Here is an 11,827-nt window from a genome sequence, read left to right on the forward strand (position 1 = left end):
CCATTAGTCATTGTCCCAGACGCCATCCACCCCACTTTGACTCCCCACCACCCTCTCATTTGTGTCCCATCTCCTGGGCCAATCATATCTCCATTAGTCTTCATTTCTCCTTTTTTATGGCGCCACACATCCCTCCAACCAATGAGCTCCTGCTCTCATTCTCCTGCCGTTGGTTTTATCTGCAGGATCGACAGCGCTGGGCGACCCTCCAGCCGACGAGCCCCCGTGCTGCCTTAACCTCCCCATCAATTACTGACCCCTGCTGACACACACATGCCCACGCTAGCTCTCACACATCACGCACATGCACACTTGAAGGCGTGTGCTCTTTAAGAAAAGATACTGTAGCCTTTCTTTGAGCCCACGAGCAACTCGAGAGCTCGACACAGTACTCGCTCGACCGAGGGGCGAGCGTTCTGCGAAGCAATGACACGTGCGGAACAATCTATACACAGCGCACGCCTCCCTTCCAGGCTCAACGCAGCGTTTCCAATCCACGTTAATTCCTCACAACTGACACAAATGCCCACGGTGTGAAACAACAAATGGATCTTAAATTGAGATTGTATTTTTCATTATGTGTGCATGTGCGCAACACAGATGGGAGGATGGTTACCAGAGCAAATGTCATTGATTGTATTCAACCACGTTCCCCTTTTTCCCCACCGTGCTTTTGAATGCTCCTCATTATGGCTGTATTTGTTTCAGAGATACCAATCGCGGGTGTTTTGAGCTTTGTTTTCTCAGCCGACGGCGCGGTTGCTCTGAGGGGACAGTGGCAGCCACTCAGACTAAACCAGACTAAACCAGGTTGCTCTGAGGGGACAGTGGCAGCCACTCAGACTAAACCAGATGTGGCACAGCAATCTGCAACAAGAGTATGAGGTCATAATAAGTGCCCTCATACATAAATTACGTCGTTAATGCACAGCTAATCAGCCAGACAGACTGGGGGCAGCGCATGTTGACGCTGTGCGCGCAATGCAGTTACGGCGGATAAACTAGGATTGACATCAACAATCCGACTGCAGTCACAGAGGGCTCTCCAGAGGCAGCTGTGCAAACAGCTTCCACGCAGGGGATGCATGGGCGTGCAGGATCAATATGTTTACACACCTGTTTGCACATAGCAAACAATGCCACGCTCTTTCTCTGTGTAGAGAAGTTTAGGGCACAAAATGAGTGGGTCACTTTGCTCAATCATGACTGCGTTAGATGCAGTGCAAGAGCATTATGGTGCACCAAATGGGGGTGGCGGTGGCTCAGGGGTAGAGTGGCCGGATGGTAACCGCAAGGTTGCCAGTTCGAACCTGGGCTCCCCCAGAGTCAGTGTCAAAGTGTCCTTGAGCAAGACTCTGAACCCCTAATTGCTCCTGATGTGCTGGTTGATGCCTTTTCCGCCGCCGTGTGTGTGTGTGTGTGTGTGTGTGTGTGTGTGTGTGTGTGTGTGTGTGTGTGTGTGTGTGTGTGTGTGTGTGTACGCATCTAAGGTAGACACACCAGACTCGTTCTCACCAGAGTGCAATGCTATGTGCTTTATTGCAGTTACATATGCCTAGTTGGGCAGTGATTCTGTCATGACTGCCAAATGCCAAGAAATACACACTAATGTTAAATATGCAGCTTGTACACTACATTATGTGTCTGAAAAGGGCGAGAAATAGGCAATATGGAAAGCTTAAATCATATTTGGTCAACATTTACTTTAATTTGATCATTTCACCGGATCATCAGGAGCCAGCTGCGCTCCATTGGAACCTGATGCAAATCAGCTGATTTGCACAAAGTTGGATTCAACCAACTTAATGCGTATTCCAAATACGGCGGCTGATCGAAAACCTCGCCGTGCCGTACCATGCAGCCTCATCGCATGCTCTCCACCAAAAATAAATTGGATCCGTCCGTCAACGCGCATGCATTTGCTGTGAATGTATAGCACAAAGTCATAATGCACGCGCGCGCACACATGCACGCCAGTACAGTCGCGCACATACCACCAGAGTGCAAAAGAAACGTTTACATTGGGATGTCATAATGGGCAGTGATGTGAAATATTTGGGGTTCATTATTGAGGCTGACGTGCGTCGTAGATTTAAACGCAAGCCCCATTTCGTGGGAGGGAATAACACGGTGTAAATCGAGTGCACGGAGACACTTTGAACAGTGCCCCTCGGAGCGGGGCTGACACCGCAGTAAAGGGATGAGGTATAGAGGGAGCCGCAGGGCGCCTGGCAGCGTCTCAGTGGAAGTGTCAAACTCACTTATAGGGGAGGTTTTACTGCCAATCTATCTGACTCATTCAATATAGATGATCCTTGCAGAGAGAGAGACAGAGAAAGAGAGAGATCACAAAAAGCGGTGTTCAAATACATATGTACAAGCACACACATTCAGGCACACAGACAGACACACACAGACACACATCACACACACACACACACACACACACACACACACACACACACACACACACACACACACACACACACACACACACACACACACACACACACACACACACACACACACACACACACCTGTGTGCACAGTCAGTTGGTCGTTAATAATGTTTAGCAGCTCATAATACCCTGCTAATATTTAACAATACTCACTCATTTAAGAATTTAAGAATACTGTACTCAAACAGGGGCATCCTGCTGCCCACGGCCAGGCAGACTATAGATGTTTGAATCCTCCGCGGTGCATCGAGCCTGGCCGACGCTCTACGGAGTCTAACAAACACAAATGGCCGTTTTTTTGTGGGAAGGGACGCGTGGCGGGGAGGATGAACTATCTCTGTCTCTAGAGACTATTGGTCAGGGTTCAACAGAGTGTAGAACTAAGGCGGTATGGCTTGTACCAATGCACACGTTACATCTTCCAGGTGAAACTCCTCACTGTGAGGAAAAATCGGAGAACCCATTTGGTAAAAAACTAAAGTGTGGCTCCTCTCCTTTCTTAATACACTTCCTCCCGGGTGCTTCTGTGTTTATTCCTACTAACAACACTATATGTTTAACACTCCCAACGCGGATCGCGTATCAATACGTTATCAATTAATCAAACGTCGGGTGCGGATCACGTATCAATACGTTTCAATCACTTTTTTATAGCATACTTTCATTCATCTTTTTACCCACCCGGACAATGAAGAACCATCGCCCTATCATTGTTGCTTAGTCCCGCTCACGTGATCAGAAAAAAAACCAAAAAAAAAAAACCCCCCTCCCATCCTGAAAACAGGAGGGCGGGCCGCTTTACGTGTAGAAGCCACTAAGCCAGTCTAAAATGGACGCGCCCATGGAATGATCCAGTCGGTGTATGAAAAGAATCAAATTTAACCTAACCTCGCCTCACCAGGCTTTCCTCCAGCTATTGGCTTTCACACAACACTATACTACTCGATTCCCCCCTCCCCTCCTGTTTCTCCTGCAGGAGGAGCCTGCGAGACGGGGGCTCTGTCCTGGCTGGCTCTGTCTCTCGGAAAATCCGTTGGTGGATCACGTATCGCCATGCAGAACCGTCATAATCGGAGATCGCTCGGACGTGTGATTGTAACGCTTTTTTATTCATTATAATTGTAGTGATAAGACCGCAATGAACGCATCGGGGACGTAATCGACCCGGGTGTAATGTATAACGAACTTTTCCGCGTCCTAAACCGTGGTGTTGTGATCCGTTGTCGTTGACATCACAGCCGGGGGAATCTTTTTTTTTCCTCCATCGCCTCCAACCTGCATGCCCAGGCATGTTCTCTTGTTAGTAAATATACTTCACTAGCTTGAAAAACAAAATCAGCTGATGATGACAACGCGTCTCACCGAGTCACCGTTATACTATAGTTCTGAACCGAACGGTGAAATGGGACTTTTTATAGCCGTACGGATCAAGACTTTTGCTGCCCAATGTGCCCATGACCCCCCCCCCCCCCCCCCCCCCCAATGTTACTGCGATCAAAACAATGAAAGCAGTGAGATAGATTAGGCGAGGCGGGAATCATCATCAAAAAGAAAGCATAGTTATGAAGGTTTATAGTCAGACATTGACAGGCAGATATAACAATAAACACAATAAATATGCTATACATCCTATACATCGAATGAAAGCCCTGAATGTGTACTTTTACGAGGAAAAGAGTAAACATTGATCCCATTTACAGTTTGTCATAAATTGGATACTGGGTGGATGCACATTGCGCCCACCAGATATAACTGCAGAGAAGACATGGACCTGAACTCAATATTCACAAAATAAGGCCTATAGCGACATATAAATACTATATACCGTATGAAACAGAAGACTCTCTGCTTTCATAAGAAAAAAACTTCTACTGTAGTAATAATAAAAATCACACCCATGTGAAGTGAGTGGTGCAATATGGGACAGAGTTGCACCGCTCACTTCACAGGGGTGTGATTTTTATTATTACTACAGTAGAAGTTTTTTTCTTATGAAAGCAGAGAGTCTTCTGTTTCATACGGTATATAGTATTTATATGTCGCTATAGGCCTTATTTTGTGAATATTGAGGAGTTCACGTCCATGTCTTCTCTGAAGTTATCTGGTGGGCACAAGCTGCATTCAATAACCAATTACTGTCTAACTGTAGATGGGATCAATGTTTACTGTTTTCCTCGTAAAAGTACACATTCAGGGCTTTCATTCGGTGTATAGGATGTATAGGATATTTATTGGGTTCAATTTTATATCTGCCTGTCAATGTCTCTGACTTTAAACCATCCATAACTCTGCTCGCTGTTCAAGATAACCACTTCCAGGCAAATGCAGGTGTTGCAAAAAGGTCAATATCTCCAGAATGGAACATGGTAAAATCAAAATGTATTTTTTTAATTGAAGTGGACAAGTTCAGCTTTCTTTTGATGTAGGCGTGTGATTCTCGCTATAAGAGAACATTTTACTGTGGGCCCCCGAACAAGGCCTTTGTGCAATGTTAAATGGCAGCAACATCCAAATAGGCCTGTTGAGATCTTCCAGCAATCAAAGTGTTAAGGCAGAGATTAGGTGAAAATAAGCGGCTGGTGATTTCATGTGTAGCTTATCAAGCAGGCATCTGGGTGGCACAGGCATAACGTTCTTGCCCACCACTGTGGAGACCATAGAAGTTTGAATCCTCCACACTGCCTCTGGCTTGGCTGGGCGTTCTATAAAATGAGCGTACAAAGCCCTGAATAACAGGTCTGTAACTCTGAGAGTATTCGGGGGTCATTGCAAATAAAACATTTGAGTGGACTCATAATGTGCCATATAGTATCGATAGTAAATCAGTGTATTCTGAAGAAAACCTGGAGACTTGACATCCAGTAAATTGGGTCTTATAATCAAAATAAGGACATTACAATGGTGTGTAAAATGTGCCACGGACAAGCCCTGGTCTTTGCCACAGATACATTCGCCCGTGTACGTACGGACATATCCATGACCTCTGGGCCACGTGTATATCAGAGGAAACGTGTGGTCGTCCGCAGCACGCTTCCCAAGGCCAGCCAGTAGGTCAGCAGTGACAGGTATACTGTAACACGAGGGGGGGAAACAGTATTGCAATTGTTTGGGGATGGGCTCTTTTCACTTGCTGGTCACATCCCTGGTCAGTGAAAAATGGTCCTGAGGATGAATGGGTTGGTTGGTGGGGGAGCAGCGTTGCACGATACCTCCACCTTCTAGCCGCCAAAGTAATGTTTTTTCCACTCTGAAAAATACCATTATGATTTCTCCTCTGCTTGCTATGTTCCCTGAAAAGGAGGTTTCATGTCACATAAACAACACGCATGCACGCACGCACGCATGCATGAACACGCACACACACACACATGAACACGCACACACTTGCGCCTGCCCTTCGCACACAAACACACGCACGCACGCATGCACACCTTTTTTTTAGAACCAGCCCACAACATCCTATTTCCATTAATTATAATATTTAATGGAAAATGAAATAGAAATTGGTCAATGAAGCGACTACATCATTTATCATACATGGAGGTGTGGGGATTGGGGAATAAATGATAATGGAGACATTACGACCAATTCCAACCTTTACCCATCATTTGACAGGCTCAGGATCACTCATGTTTAATAGCTTTGTCTTTTACTTTCTCTTGTTTGGTGACATGATCACCACCCATTACGATTGGTCCTTTACAATGCTTTAAATAACTGTAATGTTCTTCACAACATTGCTTAATACCGATGCACAATCATCATTAAGAATAGAAGTGTGTATTATGTGCATTTGAACATACATTTTATTTGTTATAGTTGTGCCGTTTAAACATGTTCAGCTATGTGGGGGACAAGTATTGTCACAAATCAAACTAAATGAGCTACTATTCATTTGCAGCTCATGAGCAATTTTCCGGAGTGCTCATTCAGACTGACCCAGAAATGTCTGCCTGCATCCTGTGAAAATCACATAGATAAGGCATCATACTTTGTCATCCTCGTCAAAGAGATAACATGGTTGATTACAGGAAGACCTACGACAGCCGGCCACACACAGGCATCCAAGACATCACTCATTCCATGGCATTTATGTTCATGTCACAAGAACATTGCTCTTCCCCAAGTCTAGTGGTGGCTGCTGGCTCCCTTTCATTCAGAGCTGTATTCCGTGTGAAAACGTTAAAGCTGTGCGGATGGGCTTAGACACATGTAATGTCTTTTACGCTCCCTACCGTAGCTGGGCAGGGGTGGAGGGGGTGTGGGGAAGTCACCTCAAGCAGTCGGAATCAAGACAGCCAAGCGCTGACTACTGGCTGGAGATTATGCACAGAAGTCAAACTCCTCCTGTGGATTGGTGCAAAGGGGAAAGAGAGACCAATCTACAGGCTTTGCCGAAATAGGTCTTTGCTAAATCTTTGCAAATAAGAGGTTAATTGTTAACAACAGTGTTATGTAATGCTCCTCCCCATCTCTGTCTCACACATGGCTCTGTATTAAGTACAGCTCATATTATTTCATTTTTCAGTGGAGCTTAAACAGTGCAAGTCAGGTTAAGATGACAGCGGAAGGCCCCTGTGTTTACATGCAGGGAATTCTCTAGAGCCATGCCAAGCACTCCTTGTCTGTCTGTCTGTCTGTCTGTCTGTCCCCGGCTACTCTCCTTTACAATCGACTGTGGCTCAAGAGGTAGAGCAGGTCGTCCAATGATCCATGGGTCGGCGGTTCGAATCCCGGCTCCTCCTGTCTACATGTCAAAGTGTCCTTGGGCAAGACACTGAACCCCAAATTGCTCCCGATGTGCTGGTTGGTACCTTGCATGGCTTCCGCCGCAATCGTATGAATGTGTGTGTGAATGGGTGAATGTTATGCACAATCTATGTAAAGCGCCTTGGATAAAGGCGCTATATAAATGCACCATTTACCATTTTACCTCCTACTTTCAAAGACATTCATTCATTGATAATAGAGACGAAAGTCTTCATATTCTGCAATTCATAACATTCAAATCACACACTCAATGGTGTCGTGTATAGGAACCAATTTTCACGAACTGAATCATCCCCTGGAGTGGTTTGACAATGGCTAGGCCATTCAAAGGGTAAAATTCACACAGGCATAATTGGTCGGCTGAATAAATCTCATCTATTTAAATCAGAGCGGATCTGTAAACAACGTGTATAGCTCTTTGGATGGCATAGATAAACACCACAGTGGAGCACAGTGATTATGATGGAGCCAAACATGCAGTAATTGTCCTCAAAAGTCTGTTATGCTCTCTCATTGTTGACTCTTTGTCAGTGTGCCGATTGCCTTCCCAGCATTCAACATGCTGACAAGTGTTTACAGTTAGTTTTTGAGTGGTGCAACCACTCCCTTATGGAGCTATGTGGGTGGGTGGGTGGCTGGGTGGCTGGCTGGCTGGGTATGAGCACGAAAACAGCATGGTTGTTTTTCACCACCTGTGCGCAACCTAACACACACACACACAAACACACACGCACGTATTAACTGTATATATGATGCTTTCGGGTGTGCCAGTATAGTACAGTGACAGTACAGTACAGTACAGTAGAGGGTACAGTAGAGGGTAACTCTGTCATTTCTCTACCGTATCGGACGCGGGGTACCTCGCCGGAACCGGGCCGGCACCGGGCCGGCACCCTGGGTGCGTTCCTGTGGGTCTGGACCCCCCCCCCCCCCCCCCCGGGAACCCCCACACGGAGTTGCACCACTCACTTCACACAGGTGTGATTTTTTTATCTCTATTTGCTGCTACTATACACTGACTGCAATTGTGTATTGTATAGATGTGGTTTTCTTTTTGCCCTCTATCATTATTGTTGATTTTCATATTTCCCTGCTGCTGCTATGTCTAAAGAGCCAAAGAAATGTAGGGAATATCTTTTTTACTCTCATGTAGTGTACCTGTACACAAGACATAACAGTAAGAACATTGAAACTACTACTTTTAAATATCCAGTGTGCCCTCATCCTCATCCGCAGACATGTGCTATTTGACTGTGTTGCTGATCTACAAGCTCAAAGCACGTCACGTTGTGAGGTGTTGTGAGCGTGTAGATCAGTGATTTCATGTGCACTGCACCTGCATGCAACTATGTATAAATAAGGCTTTTTTTATCCACAGCTGGGTGAGTGAAAGAAGAAGTTACCATCTTCATTTTAGCCCACAATATCCTGTGAGTTACTGTAAATAGAGGCTTGAGCACAATTAAGGGCACCCCCATAAGGAGATATGGCATATGGGGCCATGTGCGCTAATTTCCCTTCCTGTTTTGAGATGGAAGTGATAGTGGCATTGTTACCAAGTCTATTATATATAAGGGACACCATCCATCTGGCAGCACAAAATCAAGCCTTTGGTTGTAGTCTGCAGGTGGACTTGGAGACGACTGATACACTCACATTAAGGTACGTTGTACACATTGGTGAGATGAGATGTTTATGTTATGTATTTATTTCCCCCAATATCACTACACACACACAATGGTCTTCTTTTCATAGATAACTCCTGCATGATGGCACAAGGCATGAGGATGCACTCCTTGCTCCATGTCATGGGGTTAATAGTCCTGGCGTCAGCTCTGACAACGCTAGATTCCGACGCAGAGCTGCAGGAGACGGGCTTCGGTCGCCCCCCTCCCCGCCACGGACTTCCGTTGCTTCGATGGTACGCCAAGGCGTGCTTGGACAACAACATGAAGGCCCTGTGTAAACCGGCGCTAGGCGAGTACGGCTTTCACAAGTTCAAGAACAGAGGTCCTGCGCCACTGCTCCCAGAACTCACAGACACGGAACAGTACGGTTACTATACGCTCGGCAACCTCCATACTAAGCATGCTCAGGACTTGCCAGAGGAAGTGAGGAAGTACTACGACCGCAACAACCCTCTCAGCAACATGGACAGAGTGCTGGTGAAATACAACAGGAACAACAAGCGCATTGAAGACATCTACATCTCCGCTCATTACAAGCCAAAAGAGACGTACAAAATCGGACCCCATCTCCTCGCCTCCCTCAGACAGCGACTCATGTTCATTTACATGGATCATGTGATGTACTTTAAACACAAAAGCTTTCAGCCAAGCCTTTAATAACCTTTAACTCCTTGTTAGAAGAAAATGTCAGATGTGATAAAAAAAAAAGTGTTAATTGAGACCTTTAGCAGGTTCTTTCCTTTGCAGACCAAAACATACAAAATATAACATGTAGTGTCTCTGCCATGGTGAGACTATTTTGGCTACATCTTGCTTTTGCATGACCACTGAATTATTGGCTAAGTACTTGTACAGTACATGGCCTATTAACAGCATGTCTGTACTGTACACAGACACACTTCTTTGACTTATATTCCACAACTTCTTTGTGTCTTCCTACCAGGGGTGTAAAGTAATTAAGCACATTTAGGCCTGACCTCAAAATTTAAAAAAAATCTTCTAAATCCTCCAGTTTTCTGAAATAAATATTTTCACGATTTTTCAAAAATAGCAGACCTACAAGCTCGTAACGCGCCACTTGGTGGCGCGCTATGAGCTTGTAGATCTGCTATTTTTCAATAGCTAAATTATTACATAATGCTTAGTTAAAACACCAAAAGGGGTTCCCGCCCAAAATGGGTTAAGCACATTTACTCAAGTACTTTACTTAAGTACAATTTTGAAGTATTTCTTACATTAGTTTACTGGGGTGTATCCAATTTTCTGTATTTTTTTTACTTTTACTCCACTATTAATCTACTCAGGGGCAAATATATTATAATTTTACTCCACTACTATCATTTGAAAACTTTAGTTACTATTACGCATATGCCCACATTTCGGCCATTTGAAAATTGCAGATCTTAAACTCACAATGTGTCGCGATGCAACGCATTGTGAGCTTGTAGATCTGCTATTTTCAAATTTCATACATTTGAAAACTTGTGAAATGGGTCATTCTGCATAATGAGTACTTTTACTTTTGTACTTTAAGTAGCCTATATTCTGATGCCAATACTTGCTTTTACTTAAGACATTTTTTAACACAGAACAGAGTATTTATACACTTCTAGTATTACATACACTTTACTTCAGTAAAGTAAAATATGAGTATACTTCTTCCACCTTTACTTCATGTCATGAACTGTAAATTAAATGAAATGCAGCCGACAGCAGTTACTGTATGCCACAGATAGTCAATACCATTCAACATTATCAACCTTAACCCATTCTGGGCGGGAACCCCTTTTGGTGTTTTAACTAAGCATTATGTTATACTTTAGCTATTGAAAAATAGATCTACAAGCTCGTAGCGCGCCACTCGGTGGCGCGCTACGAGCTTGTAGGTCTGCTATTTATTTTTTTATCGTAAAAATGCGGCACAAATCTTTGAATATATATTCTTTCAGAACGTTTTTTTTTAATTTTGACGCCAGGCCTAATGATCTGGCTATACTTCTTCACATCACATGCCGTAAAAAAAACACATCTACAAGCTCACACAGCAAAACAAGCATTACTCTATTGTATCAGCTTCAAGTCTAAACTGTGATTTTGGAATATGGTACCTTTGCCATGCATTTGCTATACCTTTGATATATTAAACATTATAAACAGTGAAGTGGTTTCTAGTGTTACCATGTATACTCTTCTGTTGGGTTGAAACCTCATATGTCCAAAACTGTCATTCAAATTCAAATTCAAAAGTTCAAAATTCAAAGTTCAAAACACGTCGCTTCGCTCCGCATTTTCAGCTTGTGGATCTGCTACTTTGATTATTTTGTTTGACCCTGGCCTAGTAGTAGTATGATCATTGCTTCGCGTAGCCAGACGTATCTGCCTTTGCAGTGATGCTACGTGAGGGCAGGCTGCGTATCGACGAAATGGGAGTTTATGTGAAGGTGTGCGTGCGTGTGCATGTGTGTGTGTGTGTGTGGTGCGTGCATGCGTTCGTGCGTGCGTGCGTGCGTGCGTGCGTGCGTGCATGCGTGTGGAGAGAGGATAGCCATGGTTGTGGTCCAGTGGTGCATCATACAGTGATGGCATGCAGTGGCCACTGAGCATGATGATGATTTAAAATGACTATAATTGCAATGGCAGAAACCCTGTAACACACATAGCTGAAGGAATTGAGACAGAGGTTTTTGCTTTACAAGGAGATACGGAAAGCAATAAGGGGCACAGACCAGAGAAATATTACTCAGTTCTCTCCATGCAGTGAGAGAGAGAGAGAGAGGGGGGGGGGGGGTAGGTTGTAGAGTGGACGATTATGGAAATTAACCCATTTAGACCTGAGGACGATTCTACAAAATGTCTTCTAAATCCTGACAGTTTTCTGAAAAAGCTATGTTTCTATGTCAGTCGTTCTTC

The 11,827-nt window shown here is 44.5% G+C and overlaps 1 protein-coding gene across 1 annotated transcript; it reads left to right on the forward strand.

The window, feature by feature from the left end:
- Positions 1–8,842: 8,842 nt before the first annotated feature.
- LOC306925119 (uncharacterized protein) lies at positions 8,843–9,574 on the forward strand (the record flags this gene model as incomplete). Its single annotated transcript, XM_079503797.1, has 2 exons — positions 8,843–8,891; positions 8,985–9,574. Exon 2 carries the CDS (start codon positions 8,996–8,998, stop codon positions 9,572–9,574), a length of 579 nt encoding a protein of 192 aa, XP_079359923.1. The 5' UTR covers positions 8,843–8,891; positions 8,985–8,995.
- Between the last annotated feature and the right edge of the window lie 2,253 nt (positions 9,575–11,827).

Source organism: Electrona antarctica, assembly GCF_951216825.1.
Source record: "Electrona antarctica genome assembly, chromosome: 6".
NCBI lineage: Eukaryota > Metazoa > Chordata > Actinopteri > Myctophiformes > Myctophidae > Electrona > Electrona antarctica.